Source organism: Capricornis sumatraensis, chromosome 17 (assembly GCF_032405125.1).
Source record: "Capricornis sumatraensis isolate serow.1 chromosome 17, serow.2, whole genome shotgun sequence".
NCBI lineage: Eukaryota > Metazoa > Chordata > Mammalia > Artiodactyla > Bovidae > Capricornis > Capricornis sumatraensis.
Window position 1 is genome coordinate 72295677 of NC_091085.1, and position 18042 is coordinate 72313718.

At 45.9% G+C, this 18042-nt stretch overlaps 1 protein-coding gene across 1 annotated transcript in view; it reads left to right on the forward strand.

The window, feature by feature from the left end:
• GRK3 (G protein-coupled receptor kinase 3) overlaps window positions 1-17934 on the forward strand; it is a 59082-nt gene extending 41148 nt beyond the window's left edge. Inside the window, exons 12-19 of the mRNA XM_068989721.1 lie at window positions 4473-4539; window positions 4978-5078; window positions 5756-5822; window positions 6566-6661; window positions 10071-10233; window positions 12673-12809; window positions 15132-15245; window positions 16410-17934. Coding sequence (XP_068845822.1) covers window positions 4473-4539; window positions 4978-5078; window positions 5756-5822; window positions 6566-6661; window positions 10071-10233; window positions 12673-12809; window positions 15132-15245; window positions 16410-16571 — 907 coding nt within the window. The 3' untranslated portion in view covers window positions 16572-17934. The remainder of the gene's footprint in view (window positions 1-4472; window positions 4540-4977; window positions 5079-5755; window positions 5823-6565; window positions 6662-10070; window positions 10234-12672; window positions 12810-15131; window positions 15246-16409) is intronic.
• The last annotated feature ends 108 nt before the right edge of the window (window positions 17935-18042 follow it).

Sequence of the window (18042 nt, forward strand, 5' to 3'; positions counted from 1 at the left end):
GTGGGGATGGGATGGATGGATAACAAGAGATGAGAACGGTGGCGGCTAGAAATGGCGTCTCACGTGGACAGGTTCAGAGAGCTGGGCACAGTGCTTCCGGCAGCCACACTGTAAGCTGCACCAGCGTCAATCCTCATGGAATAAACCAGATTCTATGCCAGACCCTCCCCAGCGTTCGTCCTCAACCCCAGGAGCTCCTGGCAACACTTGGGGACATTTTTGGTGGTGCCTACTAGGGGAGGGGCTCCTTCTGGTATCTGGCAGGTCGAGGCCAGGGGTGCTGCAGAGGACACCCCCACTCCCCCAACAAAAGGTCACCCAGCCGAGGAGGAGGAACTCTGCTGCAGACCAGTCTCTTCCCGTCCCTCCCGTGTCTGTGCAGTGATGGTGACCAGGGTTCACCAAGGGTCTTTTTGCTTCTGTTTTCTGTGATCAGATACTTCCCGCACTGACAGTGTGCCCCATCACCTTGGCTGAAACATTTCTCTGCACCTCTCATTCTGTCATGACGCCCTCGAAGGATTCCACAGGGTGCAAGAGACAGGAACCTGGATGTGAGGATGCTGTCGAGGCTGGAGGATGTGTTTGCGTCCCTGGACCATGTGTTGGGTGGGCTCACTGCTTCCACTTCAGCTGACTGTCAGATATGAGAGAGCATCTGTGTACAAAGATGTTGCAAATGTGCAGAAATGTGGTCACGACCCTCGAGCTAGAGTCAGATATCTGTTAAGAGAAAGAATTGGTGTGACTGTAGCCTTGATCTTAAACTTGTCCCAGTTGATTGTCAGACATGAGGAGAGAGCCCTGGGGGTGGTCTGGGGAAAGCAGAGCTCTGTCTGAGGTTACTGAGTTTGTTCCTCTCGGGAAAAAAGGAATGTTTATAAATATTTTGGCAGCTGTTGGCTTAGGTTCAAAACTCACATTTGATGTTGCATGCTGTCTTTTTGGTTTTCTAGAATTAATTTTTGATGTAAGACTTCTTAATCACTTGTGTTTATAAACGGATTGTCTCTGAGCTCTGGTTTCACTGTGAATATGATGTGTGTGTGTGTCTCTGTATGTTTCCCCATCGTTTGTCATGCCTTGAACGATTTCCCAACTCACCTGGGGGCAATTCGCAGCTCTCACACTCTCTCTTGTAATTCCAAAGCCACATCCGACCACTGCACATGTAAGTCCTGTTTCCACAATGTCCTTCGACGCAGCCTGAATGTTGCATGAGGGCTTGGCTGGTGTCGCAAGCTGTTGACAGACCCGTTACCGTCTCCTATTTAAAGCGGCTGCGTCCGGGAGCAGCTGTGATCCCACAGGATCTGTGGGCCCCACGTGCCTCCCTCAGAATGGAGATCATTACTATCGGAGGTTTTCTTTAACATTTTCCGAAATAGAAATGGAGTCTTGGGTTTTGTTCACAAAGAATAATCAAGAAGCCATTGGAAGCAGATGCGCATCAGGACTTGAAAGACCAAGCTCTCTCCACGCGACACCCCAGAGCCCGAGAGCCGGCAAGCACTTCCGATCGCCTCTTATTGAGTCAGACGCAGAGAGCTATATTTATCAGACGGGGTTTGTAGTGACTGTGCGCATGTGCTGGGAATGTTTTTGGCACCACTAACTTTAACTCCAGTCCCCTCGCAAAGCCCTCCCTCGGGTCTCATGAAAGAATTTTTAAATTTAGCACAGAGCATCCCTGTCAGAACATAGCCGTCCTTCTCTGCAAGTGTGGGGCACAGCCCTCTGCTTCCGGCATCGCACAAAGGTCAAGAGCAGGAGGGGGTCCCCCGGCTTTTCACACAGGAGCCAGAGCAGGAGGATTTGCCAAAACGCGGGAGACTTTCCCACATCCTCTTTTACATGTGAAGGAACTCCCTGGGGGGTGGCAACGGTCGTGTCATGCAGACGACTGAGGTCTTAGTAAGCACTGCTAAGCCTATATTCCTTTTCTCTTGAACCATAAGCATGTTCATATCTCTGTGTGTTTTGCATACAAGAGTGATACAAGCCAGAGCTTACCTGATGGTCCAGGGGTTAAGAATTTGCCTGCAAGGGACACACATTCATCCCTGGTCAAGGAACTAAGATCCCACATGCACCGCAGCAACTAAGCCCACGCATCTAGAGCCCGCGCTCCACAACAAGAGAAGCCACTGCAACAAGAAGCCCACGCATCGCAATGAAGAGAGCGGCCCCTGCTCATCACAGCTGGAGAGTGGCCCCTGCTCACCGCAGCTGGAGAAAGTCCACCCAGCAGCAGAGACCCAGCACTGCCAGAAATAACCCTGAAAAAGAAAGTGATACCAGCCAAGTTTCAAAACTTACAATGTCTCATAAATAGCATATTATTTGTTATTCTATCCCATTTGCTTTTTAACTGCAGTAATTTTACATTTTTTTCTCCTTGGCAACATTTAGGGTGCAAAGAATATTTCCAATCAAAATCTGTTTGAAAGATTAGTGTATGTTTGCTTGGTACTGATTCACCTTGTTTAGATTTTTTGTTTTTCCCCAAATGAAAGCTTTCAAGAGATGGAAATTAATGTGTTTTTCATTGCATAAGAAAGAAAATAAGCGTTGGAGTGCCCCCTCTTGTGCAAAGTGAGAACTGAAATATTTAGATAATAAATACTCTAAAGTGGAATCATCTCTGCAGGAGATGCTATGGTGCATAGTTTACCTAATTCAGTAAGCAGTAAGTAGATTGCAAGGGTGGGCACAGTTTTAATTAGTTTTTTTTTTTCTAAATCAGATTGAGTTATATATTCAACATCCTACTCTGTTTTATAGAACTATTTTGTATAATACCTTGCCTCAGCTTATGTTTTATATGCCTTATAAATAAACCTATGAAAGTGAAAAGTCAAAGTGTTAGTCGCCCAGGTGTATCTGATTCTTCACAACCCTGTGGACTGTAGCCCAGCAGACTCCTCTGACCATGGAATTCTCCAGGCAAGGATACTGCCATTCTCTTCCTCAGGAGATCTTCCCAACCCAGGGATAGAACCAGGGTCTCCTGCATTGCAGGCAGATTCTTTACTGTCTGAGCCTCCAGGGAAGGCCCAAATAAATCTGTAGGACTGGTCGTTTAACAGGCATGTCTTTACTACCAGAAAATCCTATCATGTATGTCCCTTTTTTAATTTTCAAGTAAGTAAATAAGGCCAGGGTTTTCTAGTTTGTATGTTTACTAGTCTCTTTTAATGCTAGGAGCATCTTTATTTTAAAAAATATTCTATTGAAGCATAGTTGATTTATAGTGTTGTGCTAATTTCTACTGTACAGCAAAGTGATTCAGTTATACGTGTATTTTTTTTTTCCTGTTCTTTTCCATTATGGTTTGTCATGGGATATTGATTATAGTTCCCTGTGCCGTGCAGTAGGACCTTGTTGTTCACCCATTCTGTATATAAGAGTTTACAGCTGTTAATGCCAAGCTCCCAGTCCACCCCTCTCCCCAGCCCTCTCCGCCTTGGCAACAGCTGGTCTTTTCTCTAGGCCTGTGAGCCGGTGTCTGTGTCGTAGATAAGTTCATTTGGGTCGTATTTCAGAGTCCGTGTATAAGCGATATCTAAGATTAACTTTAGCTTCAGCATTTTAAAAATATAGTCAAGAGTAAGAATAATGTCTTTACGAGGAGACATTTATTTTGTAAAGTTAGGTTCATCTGTCACACGCGCCTGCCAGTTACCCACCGCACCCTCCCGTTGTCTCAGCTGCCGGCACGTGCGTCGTTTCAGTCGTTCCTTTCGCTGTTTTGGTGACGTTTGTGTCATGATGCCATGCACAGGGAAAGAGACCAAGACGAGGTCTCCACGAATGACTTGCAGCCATTAGCCAGGTCACAGTGTGAGCCCAGGGTTTCTGACTCAGATCTGGAGCCATTTGTAAGTTAGAACACGAGTGAGCAGTTCTCAGAACCCTGGAGGATCTGGGAGCACAGGGTTGGTTTGTGTCTCTTATCTCCAAAGGAATGTATTCCTTAAAATTACTGGGTTCTGGGGCAGGGCAGTGTGTTCATTTTGTATTTTGGTTCAACAGCAGCTTTTTGCGTTGTTTGAGGGACTCATCCATTTTTTCTAAAAAAAACTGTATGAACATTACTATTATCTCAAACACTAATGTGACCGATGTCGTGTGTATGACTTTCATTTTCATAAAAACCTGTTGGCTGATTTTTTTTTCCAAGTGATATTTTAAATTGTCATTTGGAATATGTTTGCTAAAGTTTATTCTGGTAGCATGACTTCATTGACGTGAGTATCAAGAGTTCAAGTAAACATCAGCCTTGCTCATTCAGGACCTAAATGTCTGATTGGCAACCTGATCGGCAGGTTTCCCCTGGAAATGGTGTAGGTTCCTGGCCTTTGTCTTCCTGCAGTTTTGAATGAGCAATGACAGAACTGCTCAAATATTAGTCAACGGTATTTGCTGTTACCCAAAACCATCTAGTAATAGAATTTTCTTTGTTTCTCCAGTCACAGCCCTTTCAGACAACATAAAACCAAAGATAAGCATGAGATAGACCGAATGACTCTCACCATGGTAAGAAAGTAAAAAACTGTTGTTATTCTCATGATAATTTTCCTATCTCATTCTATTACAACTAGTATAAAAAAATGCTTTCTTAAAATAATGGAGATAGATGCCAAGGCAGATAACAAGATTTGCTAACAGACAGTAAGAGAAAGATACAGAAAAATCAAGACCAAAACTAAAGAGAAAAAAAAAAAAGGCAAAATGAATGGGACACAGAAGATCAAGGAGACCCAATTCTTCTGGCTCCAGCCTGCCGATTGACTCTGGAAGTGATGAGTAGCTGCACTGGGTTTCTTTATAGAGTCAATGTTAGCTTGTGAGGTATCTGCAGTTTTCTTTAACACTATCCTTATGTAAGAAATCGCCTTCAAATCTGGTCGAGGGGGAGGGCACTGTTTCCACAGATGCATTTTTGAAGGCATGTCCCCCTCCTCCCACCCCCAGAACGTGGAACTTCCAGATGTCTTCTCCCCTGAGCTCAAGTCCCTTCTGGAAGGCCTGCTTCAGCGAGATGTCAGTAAGCGCCTCGGCTGCCACGGAGGCAGGTAGGCCGTCACTTCTGCATTTCGGCATCTCCCCCCAGAAAGTAGTACGGTTCCTTTCGATGTATCAAGAATCTACTGTTTCAGTTCGGGGCGCGTAGGGGAGGATCACGTCGGAGCCGTGTGTCTTCACGGGTCTGTGTTCCTCAGAGTCTTCAGCTCCTTCTGTTTCTTGTGAACTGAGCTTCAGCAGCACTGCTCTTTGGAAAAGATTGTTTTCTTCAGTTTATAAAGGGGTTTAGCATGCACCATTCTATTAGATGTCTAGTTTGCTTCAAAATTAGTACTTGTTGCTTTGATCTCTGTTATCTGATCTGTCAGGACTTGTAGACCTTTGCTGTAAATCTCTTTAATGTGTAGATTGCTCTAACTCAATTCTTAGTTAAATTTGTTCTCACGATTGCAGATACACAGAGATAGTCTGCAAAAACCGTAGGTTATCTTAGGCCGGGGTAAGCATCCCTTGTAAACGATCATATGGGATCATATCCCTAGGCTCAGCGTGCAGTGTTTCCAAGCATCGCAGTGTTTCCTGGGAAAGGAAGCATATTTTACCTGCTGTCTTAAAGAACTGGAAACAGTTGTTGCTGCGTGTCCTTAACAGGAGATGCCGTTTGCGAACCATTTCTTAGTTTTCCGAATGCAGACTTACTGCCACTGTGACTCTGTCTCTCCTGCAGCGCACAGGAGCTAAAAGCACACGACTTCTTCAGAGGCGTCGACTGGCAGCACGTCTACCTGCAGAAGGTACCCCTGCTGGGCCCCCGCCCCGGTGCCAGCCCCGACGCTCCCTCCCGCTGCACCTTTGTCTGCAGCTGTGCATCCTGGCCCTGTCCCCAGAGTTCGCCCCCAGCTCTCCCATCCACAGCCCAGCTTCTTGCTCCTCTATCCAAGCACTGCCTCCTAGCTCATTCCCTTTGGGACCACTTCTTCCTCTTCGTTTATATGTAAAAAATATGCAGGAAACGCCATACGCTTACAGATACCTTCAAGCCCAGCCCCACGTCATTTAAGAATTAGCATGACTGGGTAGCAGCATGAACCCCTTGGCTTATTGTAAGATATTCTTTAATGTTCTCTCTGATACAGGAAAACACCCCAAATTAAAGCTGTTGTTTTTCTCAGCGTTGATGATCAGCTTTGGACTCATCTGTGTACAGACTCACTTGAGGACTGATGCTCTGTTAGTCCCGCCTGTCTAGGCGCAGAGTCAGGGCTCTGGTTCGGCCAGCATCAGCCTCGGGGTGTCTGTGGGTGGGGACACCCCTCTCCTGCCCTGCTGCAGCATTCAGCCTCTAGCAGCTGGGTCGTGGAGGGTGCCTCTCCTTTGGGGGCCATTGTGGACCATGTACTGTGATTGTGAGAGCTTGAATGAGTGCTACACAGACTGTGGCACCTTGATGTCTTTCTCGGCGAACTCTATAGGATAGCGGGCTGGGCTCAGGGCCCGGTCCCCTGGTAACCGAACCCTTCTTCTCTGGCTCTTCCAGTACCCTCCACCCTTGATCCCTCCCCGAGGGGAAGTCAATGCAGCCGACGCCTTTGACATCGGCTCATTTGATGAAGAGGATACCAAGGGCATCAAGGTATACTTGTGAGGCTTGCTTTGGGGAGGGGGATTTTTTTTTTCTTTCTTTCTTTTGGAAATCAGACTTCATAACTGTCTTAGTACTGGCCTGTTTGTGTTGGACTGTAACTTACAAATGAATATCCACATGTTTGATGAATGTAGAAGAGATTAAGACCTGAATTAGAGACTACAAAAGTTTTTTTTTTTTTAATTTATTTAGTCAGGTCTTAGTTGCAGCATACAGGCTTCTCTCTAGTTAGCAGTATGCGGGCTCAGTAGCACCATGGCGTGTGGGATTTCAGTTCCCAGACTGGGCATGGAACCTGCATCATCTGCACTGGAAGGTGAATTTTTAACCACTGGACCGTCATGGGCGTCCCGTAGGAGAGCTTTCTTTGACCACCCATTTCATGTTTGATAAACTGAAAAATAGTCACATTGTTATTGATTTGGATAGATTAGTGGTTAACAGAAAACTCAGATGTATTATGAAGCAGGAAAAACAACCATGTGTTGGCAAACGTTACCTGGCTTCAAGCCAGAGAGCCAGCCGTCTTAATTCTCCCAAATTTCCCAGTCTCTCTGTGTTAGGATGAAAAGGGCAAACAGCGTGAATCGTCTCACACTTGTCAATCAAAAGTGAAATAATCACTGTTTTTTGTATATATAGCATCCTCTGCATTTTTCAAACTCTGGTTCCTATCATTGTTTTCCAAGTAGACAAGGGCATATTTAGAGATGATGAGTCACGAGACAAAGTCGCCCTCTTTCGGCTGCTGAGTCAAAGCATGTCACTGCATGTCAAGTTCTCACTGCTCCCACCTTCTCAGCTTCCCCCAGAGTCTCCCCCTCCCAAACAGCACAACCCTCTGAGAGCCGCCCCCCGCCCCGCCACCGTGTCCTTAGCGGCCCGCGTCCCTGGCCTTGTGTCAGCTCCCTGGTCTTTCCGACCAGGCAGCCAGCTGTAAATGTGATTGGTGTGCTCGCGGGGTCAGTTTCTCAGGATGAAGGGTGGCGGAGGAGCTCAGGAGCAGCACAGCGGAGAGGGCCGAGGCCGCTTCCCTGGTCGGAGCCTTGGCTCCCCTGGGGGTGACAGCCAACCACTGCCCAGAGGCCTGGCATCTCCCGTGGCCTGTACAGCAGGACTTGTTGGGGTGTAACTAGCACCCTGCAGCTTCGGGAGCAGCCCCTTTACAGGGTTATCTCAAAGGATCGCTGCTGTCACAGAAGAGTTTTGTCATCAGACATGCTGCTCTCCAGCAAAGGACACTAAAAAGAAAGTGAATATCCCATGGGAGCCCATGAAATTTTTAATATTCAAAGGGGATTCTCATGCTTTTGGTTTTGTCAGCTGTAGTCTGGCCTTTGGAGTCAGACACCCTGGGCCCAGATGCACACTTAGTACCAGAGTGAGCCGGGGCTGCTGCCGGAACCTCTGGAGCACTTCACCCCCCATGGAGTGAGCAATTTCATTGCCAGGCCTCCTCTGGGGTTGGGTCACCTGTGTCTGCCTCCCGGCAGTTGCGCTAACGCCTCCTGTTGTGCCGGTTTTGCTTCTTCCTGAGCCAGAGCTGAGAAGGCTGTGTCTCTTAAAAGCAGCCGAAATAGCACGTCGTCTTTAAGGAAAAACAGCTCGCTTCTGGTAGGGCTTTGTTTTATGCATTTTTCACATAGGCCGAGTCATAAAGACCAAGGCTCTCTGGCCTTACAGGAGCTGGAACCCTTTATACATAAAGCAGAAAACATCCATTTTGGAGCAACTGCTTGGGAAAGGAGGGTATCTTCACTTTCGCCAGACTCCAGAATCTGTCCCAGTGTTATCACAGGATGCTCACCTAGCCTTGATGCTCTGACACTCCACTGCGTGCACACACACATGTGTTCACACTCAGGACACCCAAAAGGTCAGCACCCGGCTTGGTTTGGGCACCTAAAGAAAGCAGAAAGGGGAAAAACAGAACACATTTTGACCTCAGAATCTTCACTTCAGGGTAACAGGTCAAAGGGCAGGTGGAGAACATCCCCGTTGGGACCTGGATGCAGGTTTGTCCAGTGGTTAGGTGGTTCAGGGATGTGCCAAAGGCCTGTGGGGCAGAGCCTCACCCTCAGTCTTTCTCCATTTTCCTTCCAAGTGACTTGCCTATAGTAAAATCTCTCCTGTACTCACCTCTCAGGCAAGGGAGTGAGTGAGTCAAGCTTCTAGAAAGAGCTGTGCTTTTGAGAGACAGGCCTGTTATTTTCTATCAGTAGGATCGCTTGTCTTTCTGCCGCAAAACTGTAACTCAGATCTGAAAAAGTATTTTCTCAGCTCACTTTCAGAGCACAGCCTCATTTAGGAGAAAGAATGAAGAATTCTGAGTAACAGTTTGGCAGAGCGATGCTGTCATTAAGTATAATTTTTATTATAGTGCCTCTAAAAGGCCAAGTTGCCTAAACTCTCCACGTGTCTTGAGATTAATCCTGCTGTTCAACTTGGATTCGTTGGAAGGTTCGTGGGCTGAACAGTAAATTCAGCCTGGTTGACCTTTTTGTATTTCTCACTTTCCAGATTAATGGAGGGTGGGCACAGAGCAGAGAGCCCTCCTGGGTTCTCCCTTGTTGATGTCTCTAAACCCATACAGCTCTGTTTTCCTGTCTTTACAAATAAAAAGCGTGTGCATGCTCAGTCCCTTAGTCGTGTCCAACTCTTTGTGACCCCATGGACTGTAGCCCACCAGGCTCCTCTGTCCTTGGGATTCTCCAGGCAAGAATGCTGGAGTGGTTGCCATTTCCTTCTCCAGGGGATCTTCCCGACCCAGGGATCAGACTCACATCTCCTTCATCTCCTGCATTGGCAGATGGATTCTTTAGCTTTATCGCCACCTGGGAAATCCCACGAATAGAATAGCCTCACTGTAACTGAAATTTTCTTGTAGTACTTTATAGAAAACCCCGTATATGTTAATTTTTAATTGGCAAAAACGAAGTAAGGATGCTGTAGAAGATTGGTCTGAATCTGACTGACACAGGGTTGGAAGTGAAGTGTCCTTATCTTGTATCAGCCTGCGGTGGACCCCAGTTGTTGGGTTGTCCTTTGTTTTGTTTTCCTTTTTTTTTCTAGAAAAACTTTGTTGAAACTTTGTTGAAGTATAGTTGATGTACAGTATTATATAGCTTACAGTTGTACACTGTAGTGATTCCCAGTTTTGAAAGGTTCTGCTCCATTTGCGGTCCTTATGAAACACTGGCCGTGTTCTCCGTGTTGTATAGTATATGCCTGACTGCTCGACGGTTGTCAGCAGAGGTTTATGACCACTGAGAAGTCGGCTCCTAGTGGTCTAGCCTGTCGCCTCATCATCTTCTCACACACAGCTACGGTGCTTTGGGATCTGTTGCCTTTGTGAGCATGTCAAATCATACATGTCTTGATTTCTTAAAATAACAAGCTTCTTGATTGCGACCAAGAACTCTACAAGAACTTCCCTCTGGTGATCTCTGAGCGCTGGCAGCAGGAAGTGGCGGAAACGGTTTATGAAGCAGTAAATGCAGACACGGATAAAATCGAGGCCAGAAAGAGAGCTAAAAATAAGCAGCTTGGCCACGAAGAAGGTAAAATAGCCGGTGTGTCTCAAGATGTTTCTAACGCGATGAATTTTCAAGATCTCTCGTAAAGCAGAAAACAGTATCTCGGTCATGAAGTCCTTCCAGCGGTGGGAGGGGGAGGGGATGCCGTCAGTTGTTTGAATTTTACCTGGCCCGGGAGTGTTCAGCATGAAATGATACTCCAGAGTCGTTCGTCTTTATCTATTTTATTTATTTTTTAATTTTTATTGAAATATAGTTGATTTGCAACGTTGTGTTAGCTTCAGGTACACAGCAAAGTGATTCAGCTATGCATGCATAAGGAAATATATATATTCTTGATATTTCAAAGTCTTTAGTCCACGCACATGTAATATGTATAGAGGTTGTCAGCAGTATTTTGTCAATACCCTTGCCTTCTTATCTTGGAGTGTTTTAGGGCCAATTTGGAACCTTTTTTCCTTTAAAGAGTAAGTATGGTGGTGTCAGGAACAGGGCCAGCTTCATGGGCGTCTGGCCTGCCTGTGTGGTATCATTAGGACCCCACCTGCCCGCCCCCAGGTTAATGCTCTGCTGGCACCATCTTGAGGTTCTTAATAATTTTTTAACAAGGAACCTGCATTTTCATTTTCTACTGGGCCCCAAAAAGGGTGGTGTGGAGCTTAGTATTACGTATTTATTGTCAAGAGACACGAGTACGTACATATTACAAACAGCATTAAAGAGTCACCAAACCATAGTTTTATTGGCCATATTTGAGTGACCTACTAGGATTTCCAAAGGACAATACATCACATCCAGCATTAAATAAATTGGTCATTTTTGATTGACCAAATACTGCCTGTCTTGATTTTTCTAAGACTTTATGGATTTTGGATTTAAACTTGTTGTGGTTAGTGATTCAGATATCTTTGGTTTTACTTCTAAGCAAAGACCTTCCTGAGGTTAACATATGGTAAGAATGATCAAAAACCATTTCAGTCTATGAACAGCTTGCTTTGGTTGGGGCATCTTGATGCAGGGTTCCTGGGTCTTGTCAGTTCCTAGAAGGATTTATCACCTACTTAGAAAAGCGTCCTCCATCCCAGGATAAATGACTCCTTAGCTGAAAGTCACCTGAGTTGCACCAAGGGAGCGTGAAAGCCCCTTTAACCTTGCTCACCTCCACTCTGCAGGGAAAGGGGCTTTATTTCTAAGCTATTCTGTAGAGAAGTGGGTCCATTGAAATCACTCTAGACCACGTTTTCCAGAATGGATTTTACGCAGGAAATTACAGCCTCAGTAGTTTCCTCAAGGGAGACCCATGATGTCACTAGAATCTTGACAGATTGGACCCAGAAAACAAAAATACGTATCTTAATGACATTGTTGAAGTGTAGCCTTTTAACTAGAACTGCAATTAGATCATCTAATTAGAACAATGAATTTATCTTCAAATATATGTAAGTAATTTTGATATAACTAGGTCTTGGTTGAGTATCTCAGAGGTCACCCTTACACAAAAATATAGTCTAGGCTTAGATCTCTGAAGTGAAAACAGAAGACTTACACTTTAAGTATACTTGAGAAGTTCAGAGACCTTTTCCATTAAACTGGCAACTCCGTGAACCATACCTCATCACCACGAACCCTCCTCTGGCCATGCCCTCTTTCATTCATCCCCTTCCTGCTTTTGTCCATGTGACACAACATGGGTTTTGCTTGTTTATTACATGAATCTCCAACTAAGAATGTAAGCTCCCTGAAGGCGAGGACTTTTGTCTTTATTCACTGCTGTGTCTAGTACCTATGCATCCATTCCCTTCATAGCTGAATGACTGGGTGAGTGATGAATGAATGAAGAAATGATTTTAGCATGATCACCAAAGCCTCTAAGGAAGGCAAAGCAAGCTACTTACAATTGACCTTTTCTTCGAGACAGTATTTTGCTGTATAAATGTAATCAGAACTTGGCATGAGAGCGAATTAGCTTGGTCTCTCTACATAACCATATATTTGAAGGGTAATTATAACCTTAAGTGGAAGAAAGAATAGTTTTGATCCTTGTGTTACATTGATTTCTTTGGACAAAGAAGCCTCTAAAAAATAGACCGTTAAAGGGAGAACCCCAGTGTCATGTAAACGCAAAGGTGCTTTAGGCACAGTGTAATCACCCTCTGTTCCCCAACTGTCACCCTGCATAATGAAAAAACTAGTTAGCAGACAAGCTTTTTCCCTCTCAGAGTGATAGAGGAGCATCTTGAATTTATCAGAATATGGAGAAACGGCCATCTAATATGTGAGCAGAGAGCTGAAGAAGCTTGTTCTTTCATGTGCTTAAAAGCGAAAAGTAATGATTTCTACAGAGTGTTCTCTTTATAGCAGCTTGTTCTTTTTCCAGAAAGCGTGTCATTCTTTTTTTCTGAGAAGCCTCCGGGCACGCTGTTTGCGACCCCGCTGAACGCTCTGCTGTGTTCTGTGCCTCAGATTACGCCCTGGGGAGAGACTGCATCGTGCACGGGTGCATGCTGAAGCTGGGGAACCCTTTCCTGACCCAGTGGCAGCGCCGCTACTTTTACCTCTTTCCGAACAGACTTGAATGGAGAGGAGAGGGCGAGTCGCGAGTAAGTCTGCAGCATCGGCCCGGCGCTGGTTTCCATGGTGATTTTGTATCGCTGGCGTGTTCTGGAAAACCTCCCCCTGTGCTCTGCGTGTCTCTTCTAAGCTGTATATGTGAGATTTCTCATGTTCAGACTCTCAGACTCCTCCGAATCAAGGAAGGATTTGGTACCCCTTGAAAATAGAATGTGCCATCCAGGGAAATCAGAGCAGGCAGTTTTGTGGAAGGCTGGAGAGCAATTGGGTGGATCCCAAAAGGGGACAAAAACTGGGACTTTGGAGTCAGAGGTGTTCAGACACACTGCTCGTGTCTCTGGGACTCAGAAGCACATTATGTTGACTGAGCCTCAGTTTCCTCATCTGTAAAAGGGGAGACGTGGAAATGGTAACAATATAAAGCAAACTATACTCCAATAAAAATTAATATTAAAAAAAGAGAACAGGAATAGTAACAACTACTACAGTGTTTGCATATTTATCTTGGGCCAGATGCTGTCCACACACACACACACACACACACACACATTTAATTTACTTAGCACCCTTAAAAGTCCAACCTTATAAAGAGAGAACCAGGGCTTAGAGAGGGAAGGTCTGGTCCCAGGGACAGGTTTGGGTGAGGAGTGATTCTGACCAAGGTCTGCCTGTCTCCATGATGAGGCCTTCCTGAGTCGGGGTCAGGTGAAACGAGGTCATTGCTGTAGCCCAAGAAGCTTGGCACCGAGGTCAGAGCACCTGACCCTCCTGCTTTGCCTGTCTGGAAGACTAGAAGTGGGCTTCATCCAATTAGACAGGAAGACAGATACGGCAGCCTTTTAAGGTCCTTTCAAGGGCTAGTGTTTATGAACGAGAAGAAAGAAATTTCTGATCCCCGCCATCACTGGTAGGAGGCTGGGCAGCATTTATTAAATGCCTGCTGTGTGAAGAGCCATGGGCTCGTGTCCATGGAAGGGAGTGACCCAGGTGGAAGGGTTTCTGCTCTTGGAGAGGGAAGGTTGGTCATCATAAGCAGGACAGTGGTCCCAACTGTGAAAAATGTAGTGGGTGTATCAGAGTACGGCTTCCCCTTGCCTGGAGCATGGAGCCCACCAGTGGTGAGCCCACACCTGGTGTATTCGGCTTTGGAATGAGTTTTGCAAATCCTAGTTGGTGAAGATGCCATTTAATTGTGAGTGGCTGCTGCCTGAGTATGACCACATTCTCCACAAACGAGCAGAATCTTCTCACTACTACTAGTGCCGTAGAAGTCATCTTCTAAAAATTAGTGCAGCCAGGATCTGAGTTGAGATTAAGAAAACTCTATGGGAGGATCCTCAGTTATAACTCAGGTACTAGTAAATATTGTGTAATATAAAATACACTTATAAAATACGTGTATATAATTATATTTTATATATTACATGTGTATTTTTTACATTGCAGAATATAATTCTATAATGTACTTTAGTATTAATCCATACATATATCATTATATATAATGTTTATTTGCAGTTAGTGAGTGGCCTTAGTAAGTCACTGTTGTACACATTGAAAGGAGATTATCTCACTTTTCAGAATAATCAAATACTAAAAAAAGATAATCTTATTTTGTTTACCATTGGCTGTGACAAATTACCTTGGTTTTAAAAGAATATTTAGTGTCTATTCATGAAGCTATGTCATGTGCTTGGGTAGATTCGTAAGTTTAAGTCAGGAGAAAAGAAATGTGAGCTTATGATGGTGTTGTTTTTCATTTAGGATTCCTGGAGTATTTATCCCAAAAAACATAAAATGGTAAGGTGCTCAGAGTCACTGATGCGATGATGCCATGGACCCAGAGGGACCATCCTTTCTGCACATCACCTGTGTTTATAGCATTATTTCGATATGATCAGAACCGCAGTTGCGTACAAGCTAACATGCCCAAACGTTTCCTGAGCTGCGGGTTCAAAGCCAGTGCCACCCCTGTGGCTCCTGCATATCATGTGTATTGCCTCATTGTTCCCTCACAGCAGGGTTGATTGCGTCCAGGGGAGTGTGTGATACCGGAGAGGTGCGTGCAATCCACACTCGTCCCCACGTCAGTACTGTGCTGAGGGAACAGCTTTGCTTTCTGCCTCGTAGAGATATTTCCCTCTTTGCAGCTTTCTTTGAGATATTTTGAATTTTTGTACGTTTCCCTTGTAGTTGTTTCTCCCCCACTTCTAGAATATCATCAAAGAAAGAAAAATGGCTGTTTTTTTTTTCCTTTACTTTATCTGAGCTGGTAGTTTTCAGTATGATTTATTTACTTAAAATTCACACAATAATAAGTGAAGTAACTCATCATCTCTTATTTTTACCAACAGCAAAATTTACTGACAATGGAACAGATTGTGTCTGTGGAAGAAACTCAGATTAAAGACAAAAAGTGCATTTTGTTGAGAATAAAAGGAGGGAAGCAGTTTGTTTTGCAGTGTGAGGTGAGTCTTCATTGGTATTTTCCACAGGGCTGAAAGTTCCAACAATTATGTAAACGTTCAGCAAAGATGCCTGCCTGCCTATCTAACATTTTCTCAGTCCATGCTTTATCACTCACAAACTTAGCAAGAAAGTCAGAAGATATAAGTTTTTGGCAAATTAACAATTATTTTAAAAGAAATGTTCTTAGAAGATGACAACAGGAAAGACAGGAAATAATGTGGTTACCCCCTCTCTGGAAACCATCCAGTAATTAATAGGGGCCTCAAATTACATTTGTCCCACAGTTTCCCAGATCTGCTCTGCTCTTTCAGAATGTTTAAATTGAGGTTTGTGTTTAAGTAAACATAAGATCCCCAAATAACTGTGAACAGGGAAATGCCATTTTTCTTTCCCTGAAGTTCTATCATAGCCCAGACTTAATTCCTGAACACTTACCCACTGAGGTATTGAGGGAGGGTGTGGAGGTGTGAAAAAAGAGCGTATTTGGAGAAAGAGCAGTAGCAGATACAAAGATGTGTTTATTTCGTGACTTCAACACTTTTCTGCTGGGGCAGGGGGTGGGGTGTGTGTGTGTGTGTGTGTGTTTGTGTGTGTGTGTGTGTAAAGAGAGAGAGCATGTTTAAAGAGATAAACCAATAGCTGATCGAAAAACATGCTTAATTACTTCATGGCATCATTACACATGTGAAGGTGCTTCTTAAATTTGTGAACATTCCTCCCTGGGGACTTCCCTGATGGTCCAGTAGTTAAGACTCCACACTGCCACTTGCAGGGACATGGGTTCAGTCCCTCGTTGGGGAACTAAGATCCCATGTGCTGTGCAGCTCAGCCAAAAAAAAGCCAACTCCTCATTTTATCTTCTAGACTTAAGTTGTGGTAAGACATCAGATATCACAGGTGATTGCTCTACAGAGTCAAGGCAGCAAGTCTCCTAGTGGGGCTGTATGAGGCTCCTCTGAAGGGCGTCGTCCCTCCTCTGAGCAAGGGGCCCGTGGGGGAAGCCTCTGTGCGACTCCCCTCTTCCTCAGTGGCCGGGGGGAGGGACATGGGGTGTGCTTTCCCTAGGGGGTTCTGAGGCCATCTGGACTTGCCAGAGGCTTCCCCATGTGTCAGCAGAGCCGTGACACTGTCCCAACTCCTCCCCTCCATGTGTTTGCCCTCAGAGTGACCCAGAGTTTGTGCAGTGGAAGAAAGAGCTGACAGAGACATTCATGGAGGCCCAGCGGCTGCTACGGCGAGCCCCCAAGTTCCTCAACAAATCCCGCTCGGCCATCGTGGAACTCTCGAAGCCACCCCTCTGCCACAGGAACAGCAACGGCCTCTGAACCCCTGACCAATGGGGAGGGTCCCGGGAGAAAGCACCTCCTCCGGGCAGTCCACGTGGGCTGCTCAGTCCTCAGAGTGCAGCCTTGGGGAAAAGTGTGAGGATGAGAGATGGAGTCGCTCCCCTCTGGGGTGCTCTGTGGCTGGGGTGGGGCCAGGACCCCGAGATGCTTCTACTAGGAGTGGTGACCACCATCAGGTCGGGGGCACTTCCTCCCGCCTAAGGGCCTCCTGCCACCATCGCATCTCTCTGTCCTCAAAACTACTGAAGAAATGCAAATCTCCTTTTTTGCCATACGTTTCTTTCGGTTATGGGTGAACCTAGAACTTGAAATCCTTCCTACTGATCACGGCACTTTTTACATCCGCTGTCAAGCATATCTCAGACTTGCTAAGATGGGATTGAGCAGTCTGCTGCTCAGATCACCCTGCACTGCCACGTTCTGTCCATCAACAGCCACTCCTGGGTTTGACTGTCTTTGTTCCATGCTACTAGGGGGATGGCAGACCACTCCGGGGGTGTCTCTCATTCTCCGGGGCTTGAAAGCTGCAGAGATTTTCTTAGAGGGTTGCACCTGGGCCCTCCCCATGGGTGCCGCACCCACGGGTACCAGCCTGCCCGTGACAGGGAGCTTAGGCAGCTGGGGATCGAGGACCCTGCCCCTGACCCCACCCCTGCCCCCTGAGGGTGTGGAAGCACTCAACTCTGGAGGCATCAGATCACAGATCTTCCGAAGGTTCGCAGTGGCTCTACACAGAGGCAGTGGTGGTTTACATCTCAAGGCAATAGCTATTTTCAAAACCCTCCAAGTCCACAGCACTTTGCTGTGTCTGGGTGCCCGGGACCACCTGGGGGCGGGGGGCGCCTGTCTTGGGTTTGGACAGAAGCGGTCATGTGACCCAGCACCTCTGGTTCCCTCTGCCTGACCTCAGGAAGCATCGCGGTAATGAATGGGTCAAGGAAAGAAACTAGGTTTGAGATTTTAGTATAATTTAAAATGAATATTCTTGAAAAAGGAATGCCGAAGATGAATGTGCCAGTGGGGTAACTGTGGGTGTTGAACGTGTGCTGCCATTCAGCTGTCATCAGTGACCCCGGGCCCAGACGGGCCGTCCTCTGACAGCAGTGCCTGGGTCCCGGTGGCCGTCCTCTCCCCAGGCTTGGAGTCAGGCCCCAAATAAGTGCTGGCTTCTGAAACCCAGTGTGTTTCCCAGTGATGTCCTCCATGTCGTCAGACTAAAAATGACAGTAATTCTCAAAGTCAACGTTTTTGTCCCGTTCTTAGTGCACTTCTATTGTCTGTTTCCAAGTCGACTGCTCACAATATAAATAACTTGACATCGTAATTATCTGTATCCTGTCCTCGATATTTTTAGTGGTTCCAAATCTCTGTGTTTACATTCGTGTGCCGTGCTCACCGGGAAAGTCAGTCCTTCTTAACGAAATGACGTCCTGAGAGTTTGGGAAGATAG